This window comes from Dipodomys spectabilis, unplaced genomic scaffold, assembly GCF_019054845.1.
Source record: "Dipodomys spectabilis isolate Male_0828 unplaced genomic scaffold, ASM1905484v1 ptg000026l, whole genome shotgun sequence".
Lineage (NCBI taxonomy): Eukaryota > Metazoa > Chordata > Mammalia > Rodentia > Heteromyidae > Dipodomys > Dipodomys spectabilis.
Window position 1 is genome coordinate 12,962,109 of NW_024870703.1, and position 16,945 is coordinate 12,979,053.

Below are 16,945 nucleotides of genomic sequence, written 5' to 3' on the forward strand. Positions count from 1 at the left end.
CTAAAGCAGACTGGTACTCATGTTTAACCTATAGCACTACTTTTTTGTTGTTGTTGTTATTGGCTGTGGGGCTTGAATTTGGGGCTTGGGTGCTATCCCCAAGCTCTTATGCAAAGGCCAGGGCTTTACCACATTAAGCCACAATGCCACTTCTGGTTTTCTGGTGATTAACTGGAGTCTCACAATCTTTCCTGCCTGGGTTGGCTTTGAACTGCAATCCTCAGATCTCAGCCTCTTGAGCAGCTAGGATTACAGATGTGAGTCACTAGTACCCAGCTAGCACTAAGTCTTTAGCATAGGTGCTTACCAGACTCATTCTAGGAACTTTAAAATGAATCCATACATTCTAAAACCACACATTACTTGAATCAATCAGTAGAGGAGCCGCCCATGCAAGTGGACTTTTAGAAATGTTCAGGATATTTTTGTGATTGACCTTGGGTGGAACTTGTGTTCATCATGTCCTTATTTGTACTCAGTTAATCTATAGAGAGGCAAATTATGAGAGAAAACTTGAAAAAAGAATTTAGGAGCTACCTTGCAGTAGTTTTTAGAGAAGAGAGCACTCTATGGCTCTCTGAGAAAATGAAGTTAGAGGTTAGATGACCGCCTGCCATGAATGATGCTGAGGGGTTTCCAGATTTGGTGTACTTGTAACTCATGTAGTTTAAGGTGGTGAGAAGAAAGAGAAGCCAAAACTTAAAGGGAAGCTAAAACTTAACAGATTACTTGCAATGGATACAGATACAGATACACACACACACACACACACACACACACACACACACACACACACACACACACACACACACACACACACACACTGCCTTAAGATACATCATTTTACTAGGAATAACATAATAAACTGTAACTGTCCAAGTCCATGACACCTGTGTTCTGAAATAATATTGTATTCTTCTTCTCAAGCCACTGAACATTTAAAATTATAGTTACAAGAGGCACAAGCATAACAGGGAGGCCCTCTGTCCTTTCTGACATTGCAACTTCTACTTTATTGGCAACAGTCTTAGTCATGATCAGCAGAAGTTGGTCCTGGGCAATTTGCAGAGAGGTCTTCTTTATCTGTAATTATGAGATGGAAATTAAAAAATACAATTTTTATAGTAAGCTTCCAGAAAGAAACTTCAGTATAGCGATTGTTTTTGATTATTTCCCATTTACTCTGCTAACCCAGGAAAAGATTAAAAAAACCAAAACCATATCCCAAAATCCTTCCTTCTCAAGCATTAAGTCCTTAAATACTAGTTAGCAAAGGCAGTTTGCTCACATGTATTAGCAGAGGAGGCACTTGGCTTCATAAGACATTTGGCAAGTTTGTTTCTTCTTCTTCTTTTGGTGGAATTGGGATTTTGAAAGTTGGGCCATGACTTGAGCCATACCTCGAGGCCTTCTTGCTTTAGGTTATTTTATAGATAGGCCTCATGTTTCTGTGTAAGCTGGTCTCAGCCTTTGTTTCTCCTACCTATAATTCTCATACAAATGGGATTAATAGACATGAAACACATGCCCAGCTTGTTTGTTGAGATACGGTCTTGCTCATTTTTTGCCTGGGATGGCCTCAGCATGTGATTCTGATCTTTGCCTCCCAAGTAGCTAAATTATAGGCATGAGCCACTATGCCTGGCCACCAGTTGGCAAGTTTTAAACGGATTCTTTCTTCACAATGAGCAAAACAATGAAGTGGATTTGTAGCATATTTGCCTTCTATGGCTCAGGGATAATTCTCTTTATGTAAGAACTAGGTTTTGAAGATTTTTTGGTGGCACTGGACTTAAACTCAGGGTCCTCAGCTGGCTGGCACTTGGTAGGCAGGTGCTCATACCACCAATCCTTTTCACTTTCCTTATTTTTCAAATAGGGTCTTATATTTATTTCTGGGCTGGCCTCAGAAAGTGACTATCCTATTCCTAGGATAATCATGGCTTGAATAACAGGTGCATACCCAGGTTTTTATTGGTTCAGAAGGAGTCTTGCAAAATTTTGCCTGGGCTAACCTGTAATCATGATTTTCCTAATTGCAGTCTCCTCAATAGCTAGTATTGTTAAGTATGAGCAACCATATCTGATTTATAAAAAACCAGTTCTAAAAATTTAACATAAATACCTTTTGTTTTTGCCACTCTTGGGGCTTGAACTTAAGGTCTGGCCACTGGCCCTGAGCATCTGTTGCTCAAGGCTAGCACTTGAGCCACAACATCGCTTCTGGCTTTTTCTGTTTATGTGGCATTGAGGAATCAAACCCAGGGCTTCATGCATGCTAGACAAGCACTCTACCACTAAGCCACTTTCCTAGTCTTAGATATGATTTTTTTTAAACAAAATTCTGAAAGATTCTCTATTGTCTACTCAGTTACTGAAAAGCTAAAAGGAATTCTAATAAGCTTTCAGTTATTTCAGTAGTAATTATTTCTTTAGGACATTGGGCCCACATCACTATTTGAATGAAATAGGAAGTTCTGACTATGTTTGGGAAATGTGCCTTTCATTGAACGTAAAAAAGCACTCATCTTTACTAGTCAAAAATATTACCAACCACCTTCCTACCTTCATAGGCTGTTCCACACCAAATGCAATACAGATGTTCTTCTCTTAAATAACTAGTCAATATTTGTAGTTTTTCCAGAACCTAGACATAGGATGTATACACATGAGTACTTTACAAGGAACAGAACCTTATTATTATTATTATTTTGATCTTAGATCTAAGTCAGCCCAGGTTGTAAATCTTCTGCTGTATTTTCAAATAGTTTCCATAAGTATCAAAGGCAGAAGTAATATATTTGAATGTATCCTAGGTGACTAGTCACCCAGAGATTTGCACAACCTGACAAACACAATAAAGACTACTGGTTAACATTAAGAAGATAGATTTTGGCTAGCTCTGTGATAACCAGTATCCTTAAAGACCCTTTCTACTTTCAATGAATCTACCTGCTGCACCCCTTCCCCACCAGATGGGGTAAAGGTGAGCACTGTTTCCTTTCTGCCATGAACATACTCATTCGTCATCTCACGTATAAAAAGGTTTCAAACTGACTGCTCTCTACAAGATTATTACACACAAGCAAGCACAGGGGAGATAGTGTTCTCCTTTCTTGAATCATCTTCCTTCAGGTTTTCTGTTTGGATGATGGGCAAGGGAAACATGAACACATCTGAATCAACTCTTGAAGTTTTAGCAGGACACAAGGTGTAAGTTAAAATAATTCACATTTGCACTGAATTTATCATCCAAACTGAATCTGAGGGACAAGCAGGAGCTTACTGGAAAATGTCATGCAATTTTGATTTGGGGCTCATAATGCAGTAAAGCAGAAGTTCTCAGCCAGGGTTCTTTTTCCTCTGAAGATAGTAAGCAATGGTGAGGCATTTTTGATGTCCCAGGGTCATCTGGAAGCAGCAGCCAGGAATTTAGCCACAAATCTTACAACACTAGGACAGCTGCCCACAATTACCCAGCTCAAAGCATTAATAGTGTCAAGGCCAAGACCCCATGCTATGAAAGAAAGACAATGGTCAACACATACACTTAAATCTTCACTCCTATATTCATCTTCATCCTGTTCTTCTTCCTCTTCCTCTTCGTCGGTCTCCTCTTCAGGTCTCAACCAGTACCATGCTTCCCTGGGAACCTCAATATTCTGAAAATGTACAATTATTCTCATAAGACATAAATTACATAATAAGACTATCACAAGTATGTTCATGTGAACATAAATTCAATCTTCCAATAAATACTGACTGCGTACTATATAAGAGTAAAGCACTGCACCATGAATGATGGGAATGCAAAGTCCAATTAGAATTTTGTCTCCCAGTTGCTGCTGATAGTCTAGCAGAAAAGTTAAGCCATGTGTAAAAAATAATGCACACAAGCGTAAGTGTCACAAGTGTCAGAAATACATTTCAAAACATAGCAAGGTGAGAGATTGCTTCTAGCAACCTATTTATGGATGAGAAAATTTTACCAATGTTTTTGAGTCTTTAAATGAAGTCATTTATTTGGTCAAACCAGAACCACTAAGATAAAAGCAAAGAAAGAATTTTTCTTTTATGTTTTCAGACACTTTGTACTCATATACTGTTTTGTAGAATGGGAACTTCTTTGTACTTAAAGATAATTAAAAAGAACCAAGAAAAAATAAATCCTTCTTTGTAGTAAAAAAAAAAAAAAGAAATATTCTTTTAGATCATTCAAATCTGAAACAGATTTAATAGCTTCATGTAAGAGTCATAATATGGGCTGGAAATAGGTTATTCTAACTGAATATGATTGAGAACAGAATTTCCACAGATTCTAGTACTAAGTAATTAAAATTTGTATTAGCAAAGAACAACTTATTTAACTCTTATTGGTTAACTTAGGTTTCTGCAGTGAGCAAGCCATTATTGTATCATTATCACATCTCAGTAGTATACTTAGATGAAAGTTTTCAACGCTAGATTAATCAGGCTTGAAGTCATTTTTTGTTTTATGCCAACTGGGGATTGAACTGAAGATTTCCAACTCTCACTTGGCTCACAGCTGGTATTCCACCACTTGAGCCACAACTCCAGTTCTGGCTTTTTGCTGGCTAACTGGAGATAAGATTCTCTTGGATTTGTTGGCTACAGTTGTCTGACTTAGAATCATCAGACTTCAGCTTCCTGAGTAGCTAGAGTTCTAGTGTGAGCTATCAGTGCTGGTTTGGAGTTTTCTTTTCTTAAGTAAAAATATTTGGCTTATCATACTGAGCTATCAAAATGCTACAAAACTGAAAGCCAATGACAGCTTACCTTCTGGCTATCCAACTGTTGACAGGCGCGCTGGCTTCTTTTAAGATCTCCTTCTAGTTTCATCTCATCCTGCTTATTTTTAAGTCGCTTTCTAAAATAAAATATTATGAAGTCCATATAACCTTTAACATTTTTATATACCAAAGTACCAGAAAACATACCATGATAAAGAACATTTGAAACTGGTGCCTGGGGCTCACGCCTGTCATCCTAGCTACTCAGGAGGCTGAGATCTGAGGATCACAATTCAAAGCCAGCCCGGGCAGGAAAATCCGTGAGACTCTTATCTCCAATAAACCACTAGAAAACCGGAAGTGGTGCTATGGCTCAAGCGATAGAGCACTCGCCTTGAGCTGAAGAGCACAGGGATAGCGCCCAAGCCCAGAATTCAAGCCCCACAACTGACCAAAAAAAAATTTATATTTGAAACCAAGACAGTTCAAATATAATTTTACCGAAACTGTTCTTCAGCTTTTTCTTCAGCTTGGTTTTTCATGTGAATCTTTCTTCTGTAGTGTTCTAATTTTTCCTCTGCTTTCCGTTTTAATAATGCCTCATGACCAATGCCACTTTTCCCTGTTTGAAGACAAAAATTCTGATAAGAAACTTCCTGGTTGTTTTTTTTTTACTTCAAACATGACATTTTTTTTTTTTTTTTTACTTTTTGGTGTTGGTCCTGGGGCTTAAATTCATGGCCTTGTGCTCTTGGTTGGCTTTTTCTGTTCAAGGCTAGAGTTACATACCTGTTTTGACATGGAGAGGAATTGGTTCAACAATACCATCGCCTAAAAAAAAAGAGAGGACAAAATGCAGGTCAGTATAGATTAGACAATTCATATCCCTCCTTAGTTTCAATGACTTCCAAAACTGAAAAATTAATGCTCTATATACATAATAAGCCACTTTCCTTGCCTTCAAATACCTACTCCTCAGTAAGGCTGACTCATGGCCTCTTAGATTAGCTTAAGAAATGATACTATTGCTATAACAGGTCCAAGACAATAACATCCTTAAGAGAATGCAAAGCCTATCTAGGTGAAAATCAAAGCAATTACAATAAAGAAAAATAGCCTAGGAGGCTACCATCAACTGGCACTGTCCCTGTGCTCTTTAGCTCAAGGTGAGCGCTTGACCACTTCAGCCACAGCGCCACTTCTGGTTTTCTAGTGGCTTATTGGAGAAAAGAGTCTCATGGACTTTCCTAGCTTTGAACCATGATCCTCAGATCTCAGCATCCTGAGTAACTAGGATTACAGGCATGAACCACCGGCGCCTGGTGGCTACCATCAATTTATACCCTTTGTATCCATGTAAGCAGTTTCACTTCCAAAAGGGAAAAGAATAGAACTGCTCTAGCTGGACAGTCACTCAGACAGCTGTTCCAGGTTCAGAGCAGAGGCCAGAGCCCTGTTATCACCTCAATGCTGTCTCACTGTCCTGTGGCCATTGTACTTTTCAGTCCATAATTTGTCACCATCCTTTGAGGACTTCATTGTAAACCAGGTCCACTAGACACCAGTTGTAAATGTTTCAACACTGTGCTATTTTTTCATGGCACATGAGGTAGTTAAAATGGATACAGGGAGCCGGGCGCTGGTGGCTCACGCCTGTAATCCTAGCTACTCAGGAGGCTGAGATCTGAGGATCACGGTTCAAAGCCAGCCCGGGCAGGAGAGACCGTGAGACTCCTATCTCCAATAAACCACCAGAAAACCGGAAGTGGCGCTGTAGCTCAAGTGGTAGAGCGGTCGCCTTGAGCTGAGGGACAATGCTCAGGCCCAGAGTTCCAGCCCCACGACTGACCAAAAAAAAAAAAAAAGGATACAGGGGTTCTGGGAAGGTGGCTCAGTGGTACAGAGCTTGCCTTGTAAGCATGAGGCTCTGGGTTCAATTCCTCAGTACCACATAAGCAGGAAAAGCTGGAAGTAGTGCTGTGGCTCAAGTGGTAGAGCGCTAGCCATGAGCAAAAGAAGCTCAGAGACAGTACCCAGGCCCTGAGTTGAAGCCTCAAGACTGGCAAAAAAAAATGGACATGGGAAGATAAGTTCTCTATATGATTTATTATCACAGAAGAGACAAAGACGGTTAAGGGTTTTTTTTAGCTGGATAAGGGTGAAAGTCATCTCTGCTCCTCAACAATATATCAAAATGTGATAGTTACAAAGTGCTTAACAATATATCAAAATGTGATAGTTACAAAGTGCTTATTTTTTAACGTATCTCACCACTTTTGCCAAGAGCCTGACCACTTTTATATCCCATCTTCTGGAGCAAGGCAAACCCTTTGTTTTCACAGCCTAGTGCACTCTTCAGCCCAAGGGTACGTCTTTCTTGTTCTTCTTCTTTTAAACTCTTCTGTCTATTTTTCAAATTAGCTTCCTGTTGCTTTTCTTCTTTTCGACGAGCTTCTCGAATTTGCCTCAGCATAGGCAATCCTGGCCTGATGTCTTCCCTGAAAAATAAGAGGAAATGGTTATTTTAGATGAGTATGTGAAGTGCTTCATAACTTCAGCATTTACACAGTTGATACTACTTAATATTTCAGTTTTCCAGCACTGCCTCCATGATCATCTTTGTTGTCACTGCTATTAGGTAAAAGCAGAGATTCTCAGGAATGGCTGTTTTCATAGAAATGATGAAAACTAAAGATCATATACAAATGAAATTAGAAATAATAAGTTTAGGGCTGGGAAGGTGGCATGCTTTGCATGCATGAAGCCCTGGGTTCGATTCCTCAGCACCACATAAGCATAAAAAGCCAGAAGTGGCGCTGTGGCTCAAATGGTAGCGTGCTAGCCTTGAGCTGAAGAGCTGAGGGACAGTGACTGCTCAGCCCCAGAGTTCAGGCCCCACGACCGACCTCCCGCCACTCAAAAAAAAGAAAAGAAAGAATAATAAGTTCAGATTGATTTTCCTAGGAAATCAGCAATAATAAGGAGAAAAACTGAATAGAAGCCAGAAGAGACAGGAAGACGAAATAAAGGAAAAGTGTATTAGCCAAGAACCAGTGGCTTATGTCTGTAGTCTGAGCTACTCAGGAGGCTGAGAGCTAGAGGATAATGGGTCAAAGCTAGTCAGGGCAAAAATAAAGAAATTAAATATCCTTTGAGTTTCCATCCCTAACCAGTAAAATGACTTTGGAAGCATGGCTCAAGTAGTACAGTGCCAGCTGTAAGCAAGAAAGCCAAGTGTAAAGTTGAAGGCCTTGATTTTAAGCCTTGGTAAAGGCATACATGCACACACACACAAAAGTGTATTTCCTTAGAAGAGGTTACAATGGATTAAGAAAAGTAAATGAAGTTGGATGCCAGGAGGTCCCACCTGCAATGCTAGCTACATAGGAGGCTGAGGTTTGAGGATCACAGTTTGAAGCCAGCCTAGGCAGGAAAGTCTTTGAGACTCTTACTTCCAATTAACCACCAGAAAGCTGTAAGTGGAGCTGTGGCTCAAGTGGTAGAATGCTAGCCTTGTAAAAATGTTCAGGGACAATGCCCAGGTCCTGAGTTCCAGCCTACAACTGGCATAAAAATAATAATAATAAAAATGAAAGTAAATGATAGCACCAACAGGGAGAAAAAGATTCCTAGTATCTTTGAAGGACACATAGGAAGTGCCACCATAAAGCAGTTAAGACTTTCTGATGTCACACTTGAAAACCAACGTCCCTGTTTCACAGTCTACACATGTATTATACATATCATTACATTAAGAGTACAATTTACTTACTGGACATTAATGAAGGAATCAGACATATAGTCCTCTTCTTCTGCCATGTTCAACTTCAAATGGCAATTCAATCTATAAGTCAAATGGGATAAAGTAATAGTATTGTTTTATTTTTCTCAGTATCTCTCACCAGGACCTTTCTCTAGAGCTCTACTACATATTCAAGTGTTCCTGAGTGTCTTTACTTGTGAAGCTCTTAAACTCAATAGTCCAAACTTCCCACATTCCCCATATTTCTCCACTAACATCATCACTCTACCTCCTCTAGATCTTTTTTTTTTTTGGATGCAGTTGTGGGCCTGAACTCTGGGCCTGGACACTGTCCATCAGCTCTTCAGCTCAAGGCTAGCGCTCTACCACTTGAGCCACAGCGCCACTTCCGGCTTTTTTCTTTTTGCTTATGTGGTCCTGAGGAATCGAACCCAGGGCCTTAAGCATGCAAGGCAAGCACTCTACCACTGAGCCACCTTCCCAGCCCCTCCTCTAGATCTTTTATAAACCTGTCTCATTCCCCCCACCCCGCTTAGTTATGACCAGTACTTCAGTTCAAACACCTTCTTCTCATTTGAAGTATTTCAAAAGCTTTCTGATGGCCGTTGTCTTTGCATCTCTTCTTCCCAAACCACCTCTAATAGTCTTTTAATTTCTGCTCCTTTAGATTCAAATAAGGTCAGGTTACTTCTGTCTGTTTCAAACCCTTCAATACACTTGACCCTGTAGGCAGTGAAGGTCCAGTCACATTAGCAAAGCAGAAGATAACCTCACCCATCACAATCTAACCCCTACTTGTCCATTAGAGTTTCTTACTGAAGTTCTATGGGCTACTCATTACTCTTGAGACATACTTCAGCTATTCTTCTTTCAAGGCCAAGGATATCATCCATCTGCTCCAAAATCTGTGCTGACCACTCCAGGCCTATCCACAGCCCTTTATGTGCTGTATGTTTAAGCTTGCCTGGAACTTGATAAATTAATACCTTGCTTACATGGAAATATTGTGAGGAACATTCCCATCCATAGTTAAAAATCATGTAATTATTAGCCCTTAGAGGGTTTAAATAATCATCCAGAAAAGGGCTTCTTAAACTTCTTTGTGTATATGAACTACCTAGGATCTTCTTCTATTGTGTGTGGAGCATGAAGCTTTGTATTACTCCCAGGTTCTCAGGCAATGTCAGTGCTGCTGTCTAGCTGCTGGGAACTTGGTACAGTACTACTTGGTACAGTTAGGCTGTTTTGGTTTTTCCCATCCTAATTTCTTCTGAGAATCCATTCTTCTGCCACCCAGGTGGTTCTAGTGGAGGATGGCACTGTGAATACCCTTGGGTGAATTCCCTTAGGTACAATGGTGGCCAATTATAACATCCTATGTCCCAGCAATGGGGATGGTAAGAGAACACCTCAGTAAGAACAAACACTATCTCTTTTGCTACATATGAATACATGGGTTATGGAGAATGAAACTGTTTTCATTGGGCATTCTAACTGGAGTATGTAAAGTTGGGACTGTCATATGAAGAGAACCTGTCTGCAGTATGGAGTCAGATAAACAACATGAACAAAGACAGGCCTTACAGCAAAGAGGCTTAATTCCCAAGGCCCTTGTTTTTAGGACGCTGTGACTAGCATCCCTCCCCACTAAATGGCCTAGTAAATTTCTACATTACTTAAGCTTGCTTGAAAAGAGGCTTCATCAACTGCAACAAAGAGTCTGGACAATTATCCTGGATGAAAAAAGTATTACTATATAGGTTTTTCACTATATATCTTCCCAAGTAGGCTTGAGAACACAAACACAAGTTCTTTAGATCATCCCTACCTACCACTATGGTAGGTTCTAAGTAATGCTTTAGCGATAATGTGTTCAAGAAAGGTCTTTATTTATCCTTAGTTTGTAATCATAGGCCACTTTATTCCTCTGTCAGTATTTTAAAAAATTACAAATATCTCAGAAGTATAGAGAACCACAAAAAAAATGTATTATTGGGTTCCAAGACGAGCTACTCCTAATGATTCTTGCCTCTTAGGATTTTTTTAGTCAAAAGCATAAAGTGGATTTGATAATTAATTAGAAGGAAGTGAGCTGTCATATAATGAAAACACTCAAGAAGTTCTATGCAGAAGTCCACAAGGGAGGAACTAAGACCTTTTGTCAACAGCCAACACAAATGAGTGTGCCACTTTGGAAATGGATTATCTAGTCCCAGTGAAGCCTTCAGATGGCTCAGACTGGCTGGCATCTTCACGACCATTTTGAGAACATCCACGTAAAGCTAAGTTGCTCACAAACTCCTTTTTATTCCTTTACCTCATACTGAATTCAGGACTTCATACTTATATTTGCTAGGTATCCAGTCCTTCTTAGCTTATTTACTTTTCAGATGGGGTCTTGTGTTTGTTCTCTAGGGCCAGAGTTGGATGGTGATCCTTCTACCCATGCCGCCAGAGTAGCTGAGATTACACATGACCAGTGCACCCAGCTTGTTTTTCCAGAGATAAGATCTCTAATTTTTGTCTTAGCTAGCCTTGGATTCCTATCTCTGTTTCTCCAGTAGCTGGGATTATAGGCCTGAGCCACTATGCCCAGCTTGCTACTAAATTCTTGACACACAGAAATGGAGTTAATAAAGGACTACAAAATTTTAAGCTGCTAAACTGTGATACTGTTATATAGCAAAAGTCATCACTACATCAGGATCTAGAACTTTATCATCCATGTGGGAACTGTCTTTAACCCCAACCCAAATGTATCCTTACTTTGGTTTAAGGAAGAGTCACTATTGAATCATTTATACCCATATTTTGTTCCTCTAGAATTTCCTTTTCCGTTTTCAACATCTGCATTCCTAAACATTACAATTCAGTTTTGGTTTTAAAAGCACAGGTTAAGGGCTGGGAAGATGGCTCACTGGAAGAGTGCTTGCCTTGCATGCATGAGGCCTGGGTTCAATTTCTCAGTATCACATAAGCAGAAAAACCCAGAAGTGGTACTGTGGCTTAAGTGGTAGAGCGCTAGCCTTGAGCTGAAGAGCTCAGGGACAGTGCCCAGGCCCAGAGTTCAGGCCCCACAACTGATACATACATACATACATACATACATATATATGTTAAAGATATGTACAGCAGTTACAGTCATTCACCTTTGCCTACACTTCACATTCTTCACTTGCAATAGTATTTTTACATGTAACGCTTAGTGCTCACCCACGTTACAAGTATCTCAATTAGGTAAGAACAGTCTCATTTTCCAGTTGGAGAAATTTAAGATTCCATATGGCTAACGGACTTGCTTGCAGCCACAAATAATGTGGGTCTCAGTGGTCTTACTGCTGAAAACAATTAGATGATTAATTTTGCTTCACTGCGGTTTGCACTTACCATCACACCTGCTAGGCCAATGTTTTGTCACGGGACTACACCCCCAGACCTGAATTAAGTATTTTAAAGGGTCTCATTTAGGCCCGAAGGGGGGTTATCTGGCTCACTTACACAGGATCGCAGGTAAGTATACACTCTTAATCTACAGGCAGGGCGTGGCTCTGGAGGCTGGCCTCTGCATCCGCTGGGTGTGCAGGCGTGTGTGTGCTGACGGGTTCGCCCAAAGCCCTTTCCTGAGCGTCACCTGCGAGCATTCCGCACCCGCACGAGCTGGTTCGCGGGCGTGGCAGGGGTGGGACTCAGAGGCACTACAAGGCCGGGGTCCGAGGTTGGCTCCGGGGCAATGGTGGTACGTTAAAGAACCGCCTCAGTCGTCTCCCCAGCTTTACTTCGCGGAGCGCCCGCGCTGCTCGGGGGCGCAGGTCCCGCGCCGGCACTGCGTTCCCGGGACACGGGCGGAGGCCGCCGCCGTCCTGCGCGCCCACAGACCGACAGAAGCGCAGCGACTCATCCGCACACACGCGCCCGTCCTCGGGGGCCACGGGCCCCTCCTGGCCACCAGGGTCCCACAGACGCCACCCCTGGGATGGGGACGGGGCTGGTGGTGTGAGGGGTATTGGCAGCCAAGGCGCAGCCCCTCCGCTGACTTCCCCCGGCGTCCACAGAGCCTACCTGGCAGCCAGGCAAGCTCCCGCTTGGCTCCGGAGAGCGCTCTGCGCTTGCGCTCTGCAGGAAGCACAGGTGGGGGGGAGGGGCTTCGGCTCACCTATTTCCCAGGACCCACTCAAAGGGAAACAAACTTACCGCTGGCGGACTGAGAAGACCTGGCCAGTGCGATTGCGCAGGGCCAACGTTCCGCGCATGCGCTCTGCCCTCGTTTCCTGCAAGCGGGCGTTCGGGAGGCGGGGCATCCGGGTCCCTAGGCAGCTACCGTCGGCCCCCACCCCTACTCCAGCTCAGCTGATCGGCTGCTGCCGGACCCGGAGGTGAGGCGGATCCCAGCGCCACCGAGAGCGTGCACGTTGACATCAGACACGGACCCCGGCTCCCCTGGGGTGGGGAAGAAATTCGAGTTCATAATGAACATTTTCCCCCTTGACTTCAAGGCGGGGACGTGGGGCCGACAGAGCGCGGAACTCTGCGTCGTGGGTTGACGTGGGGTTGAGCAGGTTGCGGAGGCCTGCCGTAGCACCTCGCGTTTCCCGCTCAGACCCCGCCTTGCTGGGGTGCCGGGGGACCCCCGCGCCCGAGGCCTCGCACCGCCCCAGCGTTTGCGGGGCCCGGGGCCGCCCCAGCCCCGCAGGAAGCTGCGGGAGCCTGCGGTGTGGGGTCTGGGGGTGGGGGGGGGACGGTGCGGTGCTGGAGCTGGGAGTCCGGGGTAAAAGGATGGCGGGGTGTGGGGTCGTGAGATGCTCGAGTCGGTGCTTCAGTGTTCTCAGTGGGTTAAGGATCTGTGGGTTTACTGTCGTTGTGTTGGTTTGTTTTGTGCGTGTGAGTTTTTGGGTTTTTTTGGGGGGGTCATTTGTTCGGGAATAATGCCTTTTTAAAATGTTTGCCCCATGTTAATTTTCCTTTCACTTCATGGGCTATTCTTCTTTAGCCACGCTTGTTTGTGTTTGTACCTTTGTTTCTTTCAAAATTGGTTCTCAGGTTGTGACTCAAAAGAAGTTGCTCCTCACGCCCCCCCCCCCCCCCCAAAATGAAATGAGAAGGAAAGTAAAATTTTTTCCTTTCTTTGTGGGCGCTGTCATTGAACTTGACTTTGAACATCGGGCGGAAAAAAATCCTTACACGTGTTTTTTTTTTTTTTAATCTGTTCATTTAAGGTGTGAATTAAACACTTCAGCAATGGAGCTAGCTCACAGTCTGTTGCTAAATGAAGAAGCTTTGGCCCAGATCACCGAAGCAAAAAGACCAGTTTTTATCTTCGAATGGTTGCGATTTCTTGATAAAGTCTTGGTTGCTGCCAACAAGGTATGGCATTGTTTCTTTCCTACAATTGGATTGACAGAGATTAAAGAAAAAGTGATGTTTTGGAAAGGTGTGAGTCACTTAGAGAATTTGATAATATTTTACAAACAGGAATTTCTTTTTTTTTTAATTTAATTTTATTTTATTTGAGAACATACTGTACAGAGGGGTTACAATTACATGGGCAGGATAATGCATACATTTCTTACCAAGCATTGCAGCCTCCTCCTTTGTTTACCCTTCACCTCCCTTCCCAGCCTCTCCCCTCCCCCCCCAATCATACCCCCCCCACACACACACACCGACATTGTAAAGCTGGTTTTGACATGACATTTTGTACTTCTCATTGTTGCAACAGGTCCACCTGAATCCTTAAACGACTTGTTTGTCCCCGGCTCCTCCACATGTTATACTGACATCAAATATAGTGAAAGGGGGGGGGGGGTTACACTGTGGGGGAGGGACATACAAAGCAACAAAGAAATAATCTTATAAATGCGTTAGAAACACATGCATGAAAGAAACAAAAACATTAAAATACATATTTGAGGGTTCGTTTTCCTAACATCACATTCTCTGACTTTTTCCGCTTGACTCATACCTATACTAGATATTGCAAATAAGGGAAACCATGGGACCTATGTTTCTTTGGGCCTGGCTTACTTCACTTAATATAATTTTTTCCAAGCCTTTCCATTTCCTAACAAATGGGGAAATGTCATTCTTTCTGATGGAGGCATAGAATTCCATTGTGTATATATACCACATTTTCTTGATCCATTCATCTACTGAGGGGCATCTGGGTTGGCTCCATATCTTAGCTATGGTAAATAATGCTGCAATAAACATAGTTGTGCTGGTAGCTTTAGTGTGGTCTTTTTTGTAAACATTAGGGTAAATGCCCAAAAGTGGGATTGCTGGGTCATAAGGGAGTTCTATGTGAAGTCTTTTGAGGAACCTCCATACTGCTTTCCAAAGTGGTTGAACAAGTTTACATTCCCACCAACAATGAAGTAAGGTTCCTTTCTGTCCACATCCCCTCCAGCATCTGTTGTTGTTAGAGTTCTTGATTTTTGCTGTTCTAACTGGAGTGAGGTGATATCTCAATGTTGTTTTGATTTGCATTTCTTTTATGGCTAGGGATGTTGAACATTTCTTCATGTGTCTATTGGCCATCCTTCTTTCTTCTTCAGAGAAGCTTCTCTTTAAGTCTTTCGCCCACTTACTTATTGGGCAGTTGTTTCTTTGAGGATTTGTTGTTGGGTGGTTTAATTTTTTGAGTTCCAAGTATATTTTAGATATGAGACCCTTGTCCGTTGTATGGCTAGTAAAGATCTTCTCCCAATCTGTGGGCTTTCTATTGATCTTGCTAGCTATGTCATTTGCCCTGCAGAAGCTCTGCAACCTTATGCAATCCCATTTGTCCAACCTTTCTTTGATTTGTTGTGTTTCCGGGTCTCTATTCAGAAAATTTCGGCCTGAGCCAAGGAGACCCAGGGTTTCTCCTATTCCATCCTGTAATGTTTTCAGAGTGTCTGCTTTGAGTTCAAGGTCTTTGATCCATTTGGAGTTGATTCTGGTGCAGGGTGATATATAAGGGTCTAGCTTTAGTTTTCTACATGTAGTTAACCAGTTTTGCCAGCACCATTTACTGAAGAGGCTGTCTGTCTTCCATTCTATTGTTTTAGCTCCCTTATCGAAGATTAGATGGCTATAGGTCTGTAGGTTCATTTCTGGGTTTTCTATTCCATTGGTCCTGAGGTCTGTTCTTATGCCAATACCAAGCTGTTTTGATTACTATGGCTTTATAGTAGAGTTTGAAATTTGGTATTGATATTCCTCCAGCAGTGTTCTTTCCGTTGAGGAGCGTTTTTGCTATTCGGGGTCTTCTGTTGTTCCATATGAATTTTTGGATTGCCTCTTCTATACAAACAGGAATTTCAAGTCAATTTTTTTTCTGTTGTGGGAAAACGCAAACCTTGTTTAAATCCTGCTCATTGCCCACTTCGTGTCACTAGCTAGACAGTTCAGTAAGACTGGAGAAAGAAAAGCATCATTCTTTGACTGGTGTCATTTGAAAGTCATCACCAGCAACTGCAAGTGGTCACCAGGCTTTGTATGGAATCAGTGTGTTCACTTTTCCCCCTGAGGAGTTAGAGATTTTTCCTCCCTTTCTCCCTACCTCCCTTCCTCCCTTCTTTTCTCCCTCCCTCCCACCCTGTCTTCCTCCTTCCCTCCCTCCTTCCCATTCTTCCTATGTAGTCTGTTTTTTGCACATTTTATTTTCTTTCTTTAAAATTAGGTATTTTCTTCAAATAAGTAGTAATATTCACTCAAATTTAAGAGTGAAACCTGAAAAGTCTTCTAGACAGTGTTCACCTGCTTTTTTAAAATTCAGCTACACTGTACACTACTCTTGTTCCTGACCCTTATTATCTTAATGCTTGTCTATGTTGATTGCTGACCAGAGAAACTAGTGTTTGAAGGACCTGTAGTTGGTTGTCTGCTGGGGCAGTTGAGGGAGAAGCCTGAGGACTTCAGCATTCAGTATGTAAACACTCACTGGCGTCCCCTGTTTTGGGTCCAGAGCTGTATTTGGGCTCCCCTAGTCCAGAGATACAGTTTACTACTCTTTTTTTTAGAGACTATGCCTCTGATTGTCTTTCAGAATGCAGCAGTGATACATCTTACAACTTCTTAAAAAGATTTCAAGCATTCCCTTCATTTCTAAGTACAGTTTTACTTCCCCTTCCAGAGGTACCCAGGGCTTCACATGTGTGTATGAGGTGGTAAAGTGTTATAGAATACCTCAAGTTAGGTCTCTCCTCGGCTTTCCCTACTGGGAACTCTTGGCTTACAAATTTTATTTGGGTTTCTCTCCTATTTTCTTTATTCTTATATATTTGTGCTTTTTGTTCTTATTGTTGGCCTATGACTTTAATGGAGATTGTAGAGAGGCAGTTGAATTTGTATTCATGTGAAATCTTTTAGCTAGAAATTTGTATTTTCTTTCAAGCCTTCTGCTACTGGGCATTTCCTACCTTCCTTCCACTGAAATTGCTTTTGTCCTGCC

At 42.1% G+C, this 16,945-nt stretch overlaps 2 protein-coding genes across 7 annotated transcripts in view; one reads left to right on the forward strand and one right to left on the reverse strand.

Annotated features, from left to right (window-relative positions):
* Window positions 1-828: 828 nt before the first annotated feature.
* On the reverse strand, window positions 829-12,731 carry Gpatch11 (G-patch domain containing 11). 6 transcript variants are annotated; one of them, XM_042675533.1, is made up of 10 exons: window positions 12,706-12,727; window positions 11,728-11,849; window positions 8,524-8,595; window positions 7,023-7,249; window positions 5,541-5,582; window positions 5,253-5,373; window positions 4,798-4,888; window positions 3,549-3,662; window positions 2,566-2,647; window positions 829-1,083 (listed from the first exon to the last, which is right to left on the reverse strand). In XM_042675533.1, the coding sequence occupies exons 3-10, from the start codon at window positions 8,568-8,570 to the stop codon at window positions 1,028-1,030; spliced, it is 780 nt and encodes a 259-aa protein (XP_042531467.1). In that variant the 5' UTR covers window positions 8,571-8,595; window positions 11,728-11,849; window positions 12,706-12,727; the 3' UTR covers window positions 829-1,027. The 6 variants fall into 6 exon arrangements, with proteins under 6 accessions (XP_042531467.1, XP_042531469.1, XP_042531473.1 ...); XM_042675535.1 differs by lacking the exon at window positions 11,728-11,849 and having other exon boundaries at window positions 12,706-12,731; XM_042675539.1 differs by lacking the exons at window positions 11,728-11,849; window positions 12,706-12,727 and adding an exon at window positions 12,574-12,618.
* A 100-nt stretch (window positions 12,732-12,831) lies between these two features.
* The window catches only part of Heatr5b (HEAT repeat containing 5B), a 76,578-nt gene continuing 72,464 nt past the window's right edge, over window positions 12,832-16,945 (forward strand). The window contains exons 1-2 of the mRNA XM_042675478.1: window positions 12,832-12,887; window positions 13,728-13,875. Coding sequence (XP_042531412.1) covers window positions 13,750-13,875 — 126 coding nt within the window. The 5' untranslated portion in view covers window positions 12,832-12,887; window positions 13,728-13,749. The remainder of the gene's footprint in view (window positions 12,888-13,727; window positions 13,876-16,945) is intronic.